This window comes from Colletes latitarsis, chromosome 2, assembly GCF_051014445.1.
Source record: "Colletes latitarsis isolate SP2378_abdomen chromosome 2, iyColLati1, whole genome shotgun sequence".
Classification (NCBI taxonomy): Eukaryota; Metazoa; Arthropoda; class Insecta; order Hymenoptera; family Colletidae; genus Colletes; species Colletes latitarsis.
The window spans coordinates 4,358,147-4,374,100 of NC_135135.1; the positions used below are offsets into that span (position 1 = coordinate 4,358,147).

At 33.4% G+C, this 15,954-nt stretch overlaps 1 protein-coding gene and 2 non-coding genes across 4 annotated transcripts in view; all 3 read right to left on the reverse strand.

The window, feature by feature from the left end:
• Mbo (nuclear pore complex protein Nup88) overlaps positions 1 to 6,005 on the reverse strand; it is a 139,279-nt gene extending 133,274 nt beyond the window's left edge. For both annotated transcript variants that reach the window (XM_076784211.1, XM_076784209.1), the window contains exon 1: positions 5,740 to 6,005. In XM_076784211.1, the coding sequence (XP_076640326.1) occupies positions 5,740 to 5,949 (210 nt within the window). In that variant the 5' untranslated portion in view covers positions 5,950 to 6,005. The remainder of the gene's footprint in view (positions 1 to 5,739) is intronic.
• An 853-nt stretch (positions 6,006 to 6,858) lies between these two features.
• Positions 6,859 to 6,932, reverse strand: Trnat-agu (transfer RNA threonine (anticodon AGU)). Its single transcript has one exon. It is a non-coding gene; the product is annotated as a tRNA-Thr (tRNA).
• Positions 6,933 to 7,486: 554 nt separating this feature from the next.
• On the reverse strand, positions 7,487 to 7,560 carry Trnan-guu (transfer RNA asparagine (anticodon GUU)). The gene has a single exon. It is a non-coding gene; the product is annotated as a tRNA-Asn (tRNA).
• Positions 7,561 to 15,954: the final 8,394 nt, after the last annotated feature.

Consider the following 15,954-nt stretch of genomic DNA (forward strand, 5'->3'; position numbering starts at 1 on the left):
GCCACGAACTTTTGTTCAGGAAAATTGTATCGTTCATCATCTTGACCATAAAAAGTTGTGTTTATAATCTTACAATTCAGGACACAGAAACAATAAAATTGTAATCAGGATTTTCGGTTATCAAATCAATGGACGAGCAAACGATGATCGTCCCTGAAGAGCGAGATGGACCGGACCATCCCCAAGACTCCTGTATTCCCCCTCGTCGCGTACTCTTTATCTGCCTAGCTACGAATACCCATACGTAACCCGGTGAAGGGTCTGAATTTGCATTTTATTCGCAGTTGTGGACCGCGGGTTCGTGGGTAACGTTCCTCCGCGGTACGGACATTTATTTTAATTAAATTACTCCGGAGCGTCGAACAACCCATTTCCTATAAATTATCCCCTCACCGGTCTTTTGGTCTCTCGCGCGTAGGTGCGCGCACGCGGCTAGGCATTAATGTACCCGCTGATCCCACGGTACCATTGAAATGAAATAAAAGCACAAGCGAGAATGAAACGTTCTGCCCATTCTCACCGCGAGGCGAGTTCGCCATGCCGCTTCCCTTTCATTTACCATGTAATCATTTTCCACTAATGCGCGTATGTATCTACATCGATTAACTCGTGGGACGTTGTTCTGTATATTGGTATCCCGGTGTATAATTTAACCCGAGTTTAATCGCCTCGAATCAATTGTTCACTCGAGGAAATGCTTTCGCGATAATCGTCGTTAAACGAACACCCCATGCCGAGCTAATGGTCCTGGTTATCGAGGAACTTCTTAACAAAGCTTGAGACGTCATTGTTCATTTCACCTGATTGTTAACACAGAAAAACAAGAACTCTTACGCCTTGTGATTATAAAAATTTTTCTAATAGTAAGTATTTCGTAATTAAAGTATAAGAAAAGTGATTATAAACGGATCGTTACGTTTATTTACATATGTTGGTTTGTTACAATCCATAGGTAAATGAATCACTTACGCGATAAAAGAATATTGTGTCATTGTGTCACAAACTTTCGTACCTCAATAATTTAGTAATGAAGATTTTATGTTGATTACTATGATTTAAATATTTTTGACTAGTCAGTGATTGATTGAAATCACACTCTTTTATATTTGTTATGTATACAAATCGTCAAATATTTAAATAAATTATAATATAGGATATCATGTGTGTAGGATACTGGTATCTGAACGAGCTAATAAAGATATGTCTATGTTTCTTTTCCTTCTTTCACAAAGTAATAATGTAATCTATAATAATCTATACATATATCTTTAATATCAATACGGTAAACTTGACTAAATTACACCCCCTGAAGGACTTTTACTTTTGTGGACAAAGTATATGCTAAATAAAGTTATAAAACACATATCAAAAGTTTGTTTATTATTCTAGCATGTTCTGAAAAGAAAAAATTCTTATAATACTTACAAGTTTAAAAAAAGGAATGATTTTGTCATTTTTCTATTAATTAATTTTAATTAATACGTACAGCATCTTATTTTGTTTGCAAAACCATAAAAGAATTGTTTAAAAAATTTCTTTGTACTCCTAGTAGTTTCTCCAGATAACATTACGAGAAATGAAACTTTGTTCTTATCGCTTGAGTTGCTGAGGGTAAAAAGAATACATATGTAGACGCGAATCGGTAAACGCGAAATTAGCGACTAGCGGTTATTGCCCCCTATCGACGAATTCGGATTTCGCAAGTTGGAAAAGAATGTACGTTAGATACGACTGTCGTGCCTGAACAGTTAGTGATAAAGGACGGTCAGAATGCGTGTGTGTGATTTTCCAGGCAGGAAAGACCGTGTGCTTTGGTGCGACTTTTCAATATTGTAAATGCGAGAGATTATTCTGTTTCCTTCCTCTTTTTTTTTCGTTCTGCACTCTTCCTTAAATATACAGGGTGTTCGGCCACTCCTGGGAAAAATATTAATGGGAGATTCTAGAGGGCAAAATAAAACGAAAATCAAGAATATCAATTTTTTGACTGAGGCTCCGTTAAAAAGTTATTAAAAAATTAAATTAAAAAATTTCAAATCATTCTAAAAAAATTATGTTTGGTTGCGAAAATCAATTATAATCATTTTTGGTGAATACACATACTCCTGAAATCCTACTCATTTTCGAGAAAATAATTCGAGTAGGTTCTGAAATTTTTAGACGAAATTAAAAAATTTCAAATCATACTAAAAAAATTATGTTTAGTTGCAGGGGTAAAATACAATCATTTTTGGTGAATACACATACCCCCGGAATCCTACGCACTTTCGAGAAAAAAATTCAGGAAAGTGGACAAATTTTTTGGCGAAAAAAAAATTTGAAATCGTTTTGGAAAAATTATTTCCGATTGCGGGGATCAATTACAATCATTTTTGGTGAATAGACATACCCCCGAAATCCTGCGCATTTTCGAGAAAAGAATTCAGTACGGGCGGAACTTTAAATGTTAATAACTTCTTAACGAAGCCCCCATCAACAAATTGGTATTCTTGATTTTCGTCTTATTTTGGCCTCTAGAATCTTGCATTACAATTTTTCTCAGAGGTGGCCGAACACCCTGTATACATCGTAACTGATGGTACAAGCGAAAAGGGGGTGATTCTACATGAAAAAATAAATCTAAAATATAGAATAACAATTTTTCATGTGAAGCTTTGTTTTCGAGAAAATCGATTTTGAATTTTCACCGGGTATGCGTGCACTTAACCATGTCTTGTTATAGCGGATCTCGCTATAGATGATTGTCTCGATGGATATTATTGCAGTTTAAGTTTAAGTTTAAGTTAATAAACATTTCCATGACACTGAAAGTGTTCATCAACATAAACTTCAATCAAGACAATGATCTACGGCGAGATCCGTTATAACAATACATGATCAAGTGCACGCGTACCCGGCGAAAATTCAAAGCCGATTTTCTCGAAAACAAAGCCCATATGAAAAATTTTTATTCTATATTTTAGACTTATTTTTTCATGTAGAATCACCCCCTTTTCGCTTGTACCACCAGTTACTGAACACCTTGTATCTATAATTATTCGACGACGTGTTAATTATTCGATTACGAGTTAATTTTTCGAGCAGATCGTAAGCTGGCGCTTATACATACATATGTATGTATTCCTTATTTGTTGTCACTTTACGTATCTGCAAAGTTTTACTGAAACCAAAGAGGAAATTTCGCAAATATTCATTGTTAATAAAACATTCACAGACATCATAGATTGAGAATTTAATGTTTGTGAAAAATTCTATTCTACATAAATTTTTCTTGTATAGGTTCAGTAGTGAGGAAGATTTCAAGGTCAAGTTAATTTTTTTTAAATGATACTACATATTCTGTTATTTATAATATTATTGCGTTTACTCAGACAAATTCATTGCCCTGCTACATAATATAATTTTGAGTTGAATTAGCAGAAATTTTTAGTTGAACCCTACGTACTGCAGTAACTAACGCACCGAATGTCGCCTATACGATTGTATCGTATAAACAAATATAGCCCTTTATCACCATTATATCTCTGTTTATATCTTCAGCTTCAAACAGTTAGTTTGAAAAGTGTCTTTAGGGAACGAAGAAATCGAAAAAGAATATTTGTAATAATACGACGTCTCTAATTGCAATCGAACGTTCGCGAAATCGGTTGTCATGTCAAAAATTAGAGTCGCGACCGATCAATAATCGGACTGGCTGCAAATCGAAACTTCAAGAAGCATTTCCGTTATAGAACATAAAAATCGCGGCCAATTAATATGTTTGTCCTTTGATAATCGAAGTTTCTAGAAACTTTCTTTCATGGAAACAATGAGGAATCGCGATCGATCGATAGACCGGTTGACATTAATCGAAGCTTTGCGAGATCCCTAATGAACAGCGCACTTATTAGGCCCGCTCGTAGGTAGCAACGAACTCTCTATAAACAACGAGCCGTGACGACCACTTGGTCACTATAACGCTGCATCTGCCAGATTGAAGATGTAAGTGACAATTACTCACCGATCAGGAGTGTACAGTTGAAATAAACTGGACACCTGTTTGTAAATCCTTGTGTAGAAGATGTAAAATCTGGCAGAGCAATTGAGCAATTGTTCAATTAATTCGTTGCTAGTCGGTCAGAGTTAATAAAGAAAGTTGAAACAAGCCTGTACTTTTGCAGGAACGTATCTAACAAAATATATGTCCATTTGTGTTCTTAGAATCCCTGTCTAAAAATTATTTTGCAAGTTTTCCCATAATCCTGTTCCCACATGTTTTAATTTATAATATTAGCGTTTTAGTATTAGTTTCTTAGTGTTTTTAATTTGAAAGATTTTTAAAAAGATTCGAAATGTGTACACTCAACGATGGTGAACATGTTGAAGGATAAGGTATATAAAACGTCATTAATTAACTCTTATTATTATAAACTAAATAGTGATAAGTAAAAATTAAAAATCATTTATGACATTTGAAATAATTCATAATTTCTCATTAGCTGCAAGATTAGCATCTCTACAATCTCAGGAAGAACTGATTAAAAACTGAATCGGTTCGACACAAACAAATAGCATAGTTATGCAGAGCCAACAACTTAGCATTGCATCTCAATAATTTATAACTCTGTGCCAAGGAATGATATCATATAGTACGTTGTTGAATTTGTCTCAGTAAACACAATAATAATATAAATAACAAACTATGTAGTCCCATTTACAAGAACCACTTGTTCTTAAAATCTCCCCCATCACTAGACCCACACAAGAAAAATTTATACTGCATAATGTACCCCTTCAGATCAAATAATTTTTGTAGTAAACTTTTTCTAATAACTCCAATACCTTGTGAGATATTCCATCGTTCGCACTTGAACATAACACCCTGTATATCTATTCAATAAATATTCAATATAACATGTATACCTTTAACATTATTTAACAATAATCTATTCAAACTATGACATACTTAACAATATTTAAAAATTATAAATGCAACAGTAACTCTATATAACGCATATTTTAAATACATATAAAATTATAAAAGAATGAGAGCCAAAAATTTATAAACGAATTTTAGTGTATAATTTTATGTCTAAGCAATAAATCATATTTCTTACAATAAAATATGTATCATTTATAATACAGTAGAATCTTGATTATATGTGATAATGTGGACCAAGATTACCATGGATAATTGAAAACTCGAATAATACAAATGGGTTTTCATAAATCGTAGAATAAATTCATGAAAAATATTGTGATAATATAATATTGCACATATATATTTAAGTTTAATTATGTAATTATTTAATTCAGTGAAAGTTTATTAATCTTTTAAAACGAAGGAAGTTGTAAGTTTTTGTTCAATTGTATATTACATTCTACAGATGGCTTAGAAAGGAAATATTTCTATTATAAAATTCAAAACACCTCGAATAATACGGAATCTCAGTTAAAAGAAACTATTTTATTATCGATGTGCGTAAATGCAGTAATTCTTGTGAAGAATAATCACTGTATGCTCAAAACTCAAAATAGATTACAGTTATAAATTGCAGTAATAATGTATCTATTTTTAATACAGTACGTCTTGTAACATAAAAAGAATACATTCGGACGCTTGCGCGCTTTTTCGTCCACCGTTGTTGAGGTTAGGTTCTTAACAACAAAACGTGTACGAAAACACGTTGTAGTTTTGATGTTAATTTATTCACGAATAAAGGACGAGGCTTCATAATTGATTAGAACTTAATAACTCACCTGATAAGGAACGTCTTCTCCAATTTTTCCGTACGTTGCGGCAACGTTTAATGTTACCACACAAAAATCCTTCGCGTTCCACACATATAACACATTGTCACGTATTTCTAAGATATTTCGCGTGTCTTTGATGTTTGACGGTAAACTGTGTTTTAGTTCTTGAAATAAACGATGTTCGTTTAAACGCAACGGATCCGTGTACATACTCATTTTCACGTGAAAGAGGGTTATAACGACATGCAACGATTTAACCGCCAACAACAACGAAGTTCCTTGCTAGACTAGTGGCGCGCAAAATGGCCAACATTGTAAAATTGGAAACATGTGGCAATACTGTCCCTGAATCTAGAAATAGTTCACTTCAGTATATTGAATTGTGCGCAATTCTTGGCTGTGGTTCGTATGAAATACCGTATAAAATATAAAATTATTTATTCGATATGATTATTTGTGAATAAGTGTATTTTATTGTTGCGTCTAAATAGTATTGTGATTATATTTATAACATTATATTATTTTTCTAGACAAATTTGCAATTATACGTAACGAAAGCAGTTGCCATGCAAGAATGTCATGTTTAAACGTACTATTTAGTTTCTACCGCAGCAGTATGATTAGTAATCCTTTGTTTGATGAAAACAACGGTTGTAATTCCATTTTCATATCGGTAATGTCAAAACACTTGGTTTCTTATGAATTAAAAATTTTTATTTAACGAAGCGTTGGTTTGTTAACTTTTTGTATTCATATGTTGTATAATTAATAGTTATGAAAAATAATTTGATTATTTTATTTACTAATAGACATCGTTATGATCATAACTACACATTATTGTGCATTAGATTATTCATAAAGTTAAATAGCTATTTCGGTGTAATTGCGTTTCGTTAAAATAATTGCATATTATGAAAATATTGAAAAATTAATACATTGTTAATTCTTTAATTAATTAATTGTACAAAAATTAACAGTTGGATATATTAAGATATTAATTCGTGTGAAATAGTACTATATAATTATGTAGTAATATTTAAATGTTATTAGGTGTATGAATAGAATTATATTTACGTCAAAAAGTAATTTAAAAAAACGCTGAACAATTGTTCAACTATAAACCACAGGCCCCGGAGGGATTCGAACCCACGATCTCCTGTTTACTAGACAGGCGCTTTACCCAACTAAGCCACGGCGCCGTTAGTAACTTGATTTTGAATATTACTTATATTTCTATACTCCTAATAATTACTTTCTACTTATATTTGTGTGCGTGCGTGTGAAGTAACATATTGTATTCACACTATTCTTATATTCATTACTAACAATATAAATATTTATATGATTATTTTCTCTAATTATAAATATTTTTACTTAAAATCATTATTAAATACTCTGAATCGTATTGTCGTTCATACTTGCTTGTTGTGCTTGTTGTTTGTGCGTTCCGAAGTACTCTTTACGAATCTTTAAACGATTAATGACCGTTGAAAGATTCCACTATTGTGCTTGATTATTACAATTCTTTACGGTATTTTTATGTCAAATGGTAAAATGTAATTATATTGTCGGGAAAAAGTTTCTGGATTCGATAAAGTCTGGTCATTACTGTTTCAGATGGCAAAAAACATATGCATTGTTCTAATTTAACTAGATCCCGGTAATATCACAGTACTAAAGGGAAGTAATTCTTTTTGTAAATATAGAAATCATGTTGATATTGCATGTGGAAGATTGAAAAACAAAATTAAATCGCCCCCGGGTGGGCTCGAACCACCAACCTTTCGGTTAACAGCCGAACGCGCTAGCCGATTGCGCCACGGAGGCAACTTGGTTCCAGAACCCTTCAAAGCAAAGAACTAGTGGTTTATTTTTTGTTCTGCCATGTATCCTGATTTAGTCCGATAGTAAACAATTTATTTATTACACGCCCCGTTGATTGTTGAAGAATGATACACTTCGTACGAGATGGCATAAAAGGACACGATCAAAAACTTTTAAATGTTTTTTTTTTACATAAGGTTTTACATCGCATCAACATCGTGGTCATTAGCGACGGATTTCTGTGTTGGGCTTAGATTTTGTGGAAGAGGTTGGTTTCGTTAAGAAATTCAATGGTGTTTCTGACGTGTTCTTCGGGCGTAAGGGCCGTGTTAGAATTGCTTTTATATTTGAGTCGCTGGGTAGAAAGTTTTCGGCAGTCACATAAAATGTGGTGCACTGTAAGTAGGACTTCGTAACAGAAGGGCAGGTTGGTCTTCTTTATGAGAAATTCATGTGTTAACTTGCAATAGCCGGTTCTCAAACGAGAGAGTACGATTCTTTCTTTCTTGCTCATGTGGCCGCGGGGGATATCTTGATAAAAGTTTGTGATTAGGCTATGGATTTTTGATGGTTTCGATTTCCATATGTTGTTCCATTCGTCTTTAATTTTTTCTTTTTCATGAGGAATGATTTCTTGAAGTGGGATAGGGGTTGGATGTTGTTCCATTTGGAGGGTGACTGCTTCCTTGGCCCTCGAATCAGCTTGGGTGTTGCCAGTTATTCCTTAGTGTGAGGGAACCCATATGATAGATATCTTTTTGTTGGAGGAGATAAGTTTCGTATACAGCATTAAGCTATTTTTAGTTTCTTTTGGCAGTGTTCGTTAAGGCTTGGGTTACGCTCATGGAATCAGTGTAAATTGCGCGGTTTTGAGAATCAGAGGTGTGTATATGTTTAAGTGCGTCGTGTACTGCGTAGGCTCCAGCGGTAAAAATAGATGTTTGGATAGGTAGACGTTTCTTGATAACGTTATCATCTGTAATAATGGCGTATCATACTCTATGTTTGGATTTCGATGCATCGGTGAAAATTTTTTTGCGAGATGTGTATTTTCTGTCTAGTTCTAGGAATTTGGTCTTATGTTCGAGGCTTGATCTGAGATTCTTGTTGCAGTCGGCTAGAGTAGTGTCTACTTCCGGGGTTTGGGACCGCCAGGGGGGGATTTCATCTTGCTTCCGTTCTATAATACTTGTTTTTTGTATCGTAATTGAGGGGAGGTACTTTTTAATTGTAACATACAGTGGTGATGGCAGGTATGGGTTTTTTCCGTATAGCTCATAATATCTATTGTCGAATAAACAGGGTGTTCGGCCATCCCTGGGAAAAATTTTAATGGGGGATTCTGGAGGCCAAAATAAGACGAAAATCAAGAATACCAATTTGTTAATGGAGGCTTCGTTAAAAAGTTATGAACAATTAAATTCAAAAATTTCAAATCGTTCTGGAAAAATTATTTTCGGTTGCAGGGGCCAATTACAATCATTTTTGGTGAATACACATACCTCCAAAATCCTATCCACTTTCGAGAAAAAAAATCAGGTAGGTGCTGAAATTTTTCGGCGAAATTAAAAACTTTCAAATCATCCTAAAAAAATTATATTTAGTTACAAGGGTCAATTATAATTATTTTTGGTGAATAGACATACCTCTGAATTCCTAACCATTTTCGAGCAAAAAATTCCTTACTGAAAATCTAACCTGAGGCCCAGAAATGCTTCCCCAAAATTTCACGTGTATCTTTAAAACATCATAACTCCTGAACGGATTGGGCGATTTTAATTTTTCAAAATGCAAGCCACGCGTATTTTGGTGGAGAATATGTAAAAATTCTAAAAATATTGAAAAAGTTGTTCCTTGCCCCTGTAAAATAAGAAAACCCCCATAAAAATGGTCCAATTTTCAAACTGCCGTAACTCCTACAATAGTGAATGTATTTAAATGAAACTTTTTTCTGAAGTAGAGCTCATGGGTATCTTCAAAAAAGTATTAGACAACTTTTCTGTAGAGTGTAAAACAAAATTATTAAAAATCAAAAACGAATTTTTAAGAACAATTGACAGAGGTAGGTGCCTAAATTTTTCGACGAAAAAAGAAAATTTCAAATCGTTTTGGAAAAATTATTTTCAGTTACGGGGGTCAATTACAATCATTTTTGGTGAGTACATATACTTCCGAAACCCTATCCACTTTCGAGAAAAAAATTCGAGAAGGTGTGAAATTTTTTGACGGAAAAAAAAAATTTCAAATCGTTTTGGAAAAATTATATTCGGTCGTGGAAGTCAATTACAATCATTTTTGGTGAATAGACATACCCCCGAAATCTTGCGCATTTTCGAGAAAAAAATTCAGTACGGGCGGAACTTTAAACGTTAACAACTTTTTAACGAAGCCTCCATCAACAAATTGATATTCTTGATTTTCGTCTTATTTTGGCCTTTAGAATCCCCTATTAAAATTTTTCCCTGTGGTGGCCGAACACCCTGTATAGTGATACGTGTGGTTGCGGAGAGTAGATGACAGTTTGAGTGCGTATTTTATACTTAGGAGTTTTCTTCTGTGCTCCAGTGACATCTCACCAGCTTCAAATAACACACCACTGATTAGACATGTGCGGTATAGACCCACGGATAAGCGCAATGCTGCGTTATGGATGGGCCAATCATTTTTAAAATATGTGATTTCGCTGAATTGTATACGGTACAGCTATAATCAATCTTGGATCTGATTAAGCCTTGGTATGTTTTGAGTAGGATTTCTTGGTCGGAGCCCCAGTTGTGACTGGCTAGAATGTTAATGATGTTTAACCTTTTTAGGCAAGAATATTTTAAGCGTTTTATGTGGGAGGTCCAGTATAGTCGCCTATCAAAAATTAGTCCGAGGAGTCTGATGCTTTCAAATGTTTGGTAATATGCAAAACTGCTTTAAAAGGAAATAAAAAATATAAGCTCGGAAAGCCAAATCAAATAAATACTATGGGTAGCCGAACACCGCGACATACTTGAAGTTAAAACGTAGCACGCACTCACGGCCTAATTTTAAAAAATATGTCATTCATGGCACCACGGTTAATGACACCTATTTCGTACCTAAATCAGAGTGACCCTAGTTTCAACAAATGATTTAATTATTTAGTACCTTTTATAAAAAAAAGTTTGTGAACTTTTGGGACAAAACGTATAGAACGAAATAGTTTACACATTTAATTTGTAACAGCTTTTGTTATGCGCATTTTTGTCGTAAGAACAAAGGTAGACGACATAACGTATACAAAGTTACGGTTAGCGAGTTTCGCAAGGCTTATGAGATTCAGTCTCCGTCTCCTTCAGTTTAACAACCTCACATGTTTAGCAGACACAAAGGCTAGTGTTTTGTAACTTGCAGAAAATATAAATTCAAAGGAACAAATAAAATTCTAAGTTTCGACGCTAACGAAACGTTTTTGTTATTTTATTACTTTCTCTTACGAACGCAGGTCAAGAGTTAGAGATTTTTAACGAAAGGTACACGCTCCTCCCTCTCATGGGCCAGACCTGAATTTTTTGGATATCATTAAATACTATAAAGTAATACATACTATATGCACATAAAAATTTACAAGAATCATCGAGAAACACCATTTTTAGTTAACAGTAACAATCGACGCTATCGATTATTAATACTTTTAATATACAATTTAAAAGTATAAAATTCATGTGTTCAGAACAAGTTAAAAAGTATTTTTATTTGCAGTTACCTTGCAGTACAATATTCAGCATCACTATCTGTTGGGAATTCCAACACTTATTAGTAGACCCCTCATTTAGTTAATATTAGTTTAAATTACTTAATTAGCAATTTGACAAGTATCTTATGGTACAAAGAAAATTGCCGTATTATAAAGCCGCTAAGCACCGTACTTTGAGACCATACCTGCCCCTTGGGACCGCGGACACCCACCCCTGCACCACCTTCAGTGGGTGGGATTTCGAATGTTTGAGGACTGGCCCACGAGGGATGGGCAGGGATTTGATTGGCGACACCGCATCTCCACCTATTTTGGAATAGGTATAAAATCGCGGGGCATAGGACTTTACAAGTTAGAACACCATAAGAACACCATAAGAACACCATAAGAACACCATAAGAACACCATAAGAACACCATAAGAACACCATAAGAACACCACAAGAACCGTTACAAATTAGAATCGAACCAAGAACATTGAAACGTAAACTGTTCGTACATTCAAGTGTTGTAAATAGTATTGAACCTTCTATTTACTAAATAAAACGGCTCCACGAACATAGTGGGAGCCTACACTATCCTATAGGGGAAAAACTGTATTTGATGACATTGCAGCGAATAATAAAAAATAGTTTATAATTTAAAATTGCCCCTTAAATAAATTTTCAAAAAATTAAAAGAATGACTTTTATAGAATAGACATTTTTTCTTTTGATTCATTATAAATGTATGATTTTTTGGTTAAAACAATAAGTAAAAGATTATTATTAATAAATTCATGAGGAAATTTTATGTTTGATAACAAGTTTGATAATGATTTTTGCAAATTTGCTTACTGCAAAGCATAGGTGTATTTGTATCCTTTCCATGAAAATAAATGTCTCACTTCTTTATTTTTATTAGTTTGAATGTTAAAAAAAAAATTTTTATTTCTGCATACTAGTATTTTTTGTGTACATGGATTTCAACTTTTTATTCTTCAAAATTTAAGTTATATTTCATTATTACATTTACCTAAGTTATAGTATTAAAAATGTTTTAAAAATAAAGTTTCACTGTTTGTGGAGATGTATACAATGATAGGAAAAAAATTACTTCAGTCTTTTTTTTATACGCAATTTTAAGTTCATTGTTGATTCTTTTAAATGGAATCATATTTTTTATATTGTAGCTGACGTCAATATGAATTAATCAACCTAGTATAGTATGACCTTGAAGTTACCTTGGATTGAGAAATTTAAATTTAATTAACGTAAGAATTATTATGTAAAATAATCGTACTTATATTCAACACTAACCGTTTCACAAATTTTTTAATTAGATGAATACCCGTGAGTGGGCGAGACGGGAGGTGGGATAAAGTTTATCATTATTACATTAATGCATGATTAAACATAGATATTATAACACTGACACATTGCTTCAATAATTCGATAGCATTAATCGATGTACATGTGTACTTATAGTTTGTTGATAATCATGTTTATATTCATGTAGAGATAACCTTTGACTACTATTAATAATAATAAACGTATAATACCTACAACTATAATATTACAACTTAGGAAACATTTTTAGGAAATTGTTTCAGTTCAAGGTCATTTTAAGGTCATAATGTTCTAGGTCGATAAATTCGTACTGTCACTGATTATATAACGCATTATAATAAAAAATATGATAACCATTACAACAATCGTTGTTCTTGAAATTGTATTAAAAAAAGAAGACCTTGAAAGAATTATTTCCTATCATTGTATACATCGCTTCAAAGAGTGAAACTTTGTTTTCAAAATTATTTTGATACAACGATAAATAACGGAAATATCCGTTAGGTCCGGTTTCCCGTGTATCAAGTTAAAATATTGCTATTTATCTTTAAAGTACGTACAAGAACGTGACTCAGCCAATTATGTTCGACTAACTCCCAATAATTGTTACCAAACTTGCGATATGGTAGAATCTGGAAAGGTTACGCGTGGTCAAAGTCGATCTGCGAGCGTGAAGCTAGAAGACAACAATTTAGTGTAAATCGAGACATGTCATACGCATTCTATCGTCGAACACTCGAAACTGTTTGGTATGTCAATCACAACAATGTCTATTACCGATAATTAAATTAATTAACCAATATTAAATGACGGGTGAAATTACGTGTTAATTACAACCTTAAGATGATTCAATAAATAATCCGCACAGATAGCTCCTGACAAATCAAATCAAGTCCTTATTAAACTTTTAGTTTCTTTTAAAAAAGTTAAGAAATACAGTGAAATTCCATGTATACAGGGTGTTCGGCCAACCCTGAGAAAAATTTTAATAGGAGATCCTAGAGGCCAAAATAAGATGAAAATCAAGAATATGAATTTGTTGATGGAGGCTTTGTTAAAAAGTTATTAACGTTTAAATTGCCGACCGTACTGAATTTTTCTCTCGAAAATGCGCAAGATTTCGGGGGTATGTCTATTCACTAAAAATGATTGTAATTGATCCCCGAAATCGAAAATAATTTTTTCAGAATGATTTGAAATTTTTTTTTTGTCGTAAAATTTCACACCTTCTCGAATTTTTTTCTAGAAAGTGGGTAGGATTTCTGGGGTATGTCTATTCACCAAAAATGATTGTAATTGACTCACATAATCGAAAATAATTTTTCCAAAACGATTTGAAATTTTTTTTTTCCGTCGAAAAATTTAGGCACCTACCCGATTTTTTTTCTCGAAAGTGAATAGGATTTCGAAGGTATGTGTAATGACTAAAAATGGTTGTAATTGACCCCCGTAACCGAAAATAATTTTTCCAGAACGATTTGAAACTTTTGAATTTAATTGTTAATAACAATTTAACGAAGCCTCCATCAACAAATTGGTATTCTTGATTTTCGTCTTATCCCAGGGGTGGCCGAACACCCTGTATACAATCCTCAACTAACTTCCTAATATCCCGGTCGTCTAAGGCAGCGCCTGTAGAAGCGGACGAAACCGCGCTCCCTGCTTTCCTTTTCTGTCCTACGATTCTCACGAGTTCCTACATCCAGCAAAGCACAGCACCACACGAGCCTTTTAGGTTGTACCCTTTAGGTGGGCGGTAACGTGGACTTTTATCGTATTTTGGGGACTCAACCTCCGAGAAGGCACATCAACTGATTCAGCAATTCCATTTATGCCTTATCTGTAAATATTAATACTTAAGAGCGGAAAACTACGCGGAACGTTTACACTTGTACTTATTTAGAGTCGATTAGACTTGTATACATGGTGGGCCAGAATTCGTAGTACAATCGAGCAGGTAGTGATTCTACGTGAAAAAATAATTTCGTATTCGTGAATATCGACTTTATAGTTCGTTTGTCTTTATGAACGATTTAGTTGTCATCTACTTTTCCATTGCATGTTTACAAACATTATTAAAGCAGTATAAAGTGTTTTTACTGATAATTAATTTTGTATTCCTTATTATTACTTTCTATTGCAATACTACAATACAGTACTTCTATCGTAAACCGAACATCTTTGTCATGTTTGTAAACACTATTTTGGATGGGAACAACAGCGGTAGAAGAATGGATAACTAAATTGTTCACAAAGATAAACAAACTTTAAAATCAATTTTCTTGAAACTGAAGTCCTGGATAAAAAAATGTTATACTAAATTTTGTCCATATTTTTTCATATAGAATCAATCCTTGCTCGGTTGTACTACGAATTCTGGCCCATCCTGTAAAGAATCGTTAGAATCGCACAGAATCATCTGAATTGCATAGACTCGTATAAACTTGTATAGAGTCGTACAGACTACAAATGGACTCGCATATATGTAGAATCGCATTAAACTCGATAAAATTGTACGTTAACTGTAGTTATTAAGTGTTGAATTTACATAAACTTCATTTTAAACATCAGTGTTCTTTCTAAGAAGGTGGTTCTCCGAAAATTATTAGTCGGCACACCACGTGCAACCCATCAAGGCCTGAACGACGTAAGTCTGCATGGACATAACAATCTGTTTATGTTTGATTAGGTCTGGATGATCATGTAACTGATGCATATTCAAACTGTGACATCGCAAGTAACCAGTAAAGTAGTCGAATGCAACATGTTTTAATAAGAATTGATGAGAACTGCTTGATAAAGACAAAAGTTTTCCATATTAGTTTCTGCAACAACAGTTTGAATATGTGAAGGGAAGTCAAGTTTAGATGTGAAGCAAAGTCCCAAGTCACATATTTCAGATATAGAGGATAAGACCGAGACACTAGTTTTGTAGACAATAACAATTGGAAAAATGTTTCTAGTCGATCTCATGACCTTACAGTTTTCGTAATTTAATGTGCTCTATATTCCAGAGGTCCAACTGAGGTTTAAAATAACCGTTGTGATCATTTATGGAATAACAAAATTTGAAGTCGTTGTAAAATAGTAGAGATTTGGAACATTGTTGAATTCTGGGCAGATCATTAATGAAAAGAGTGGTACAAAACGGACCCAAGTGATATTCCTGAAGTACACCAGAGGAAACATGTATAAAATGATTTAATGTTCTATCAATTCGAACTCTTTGTCTTCTATCGATAAGCTAACTCTTCATCCATGATAATAATGGATTTCTAAAACCTAATTGTAATAGTTTGTAAATTAAAATAGGGTGAGGTACTGTATAAAATGCTTTTTTTAAATT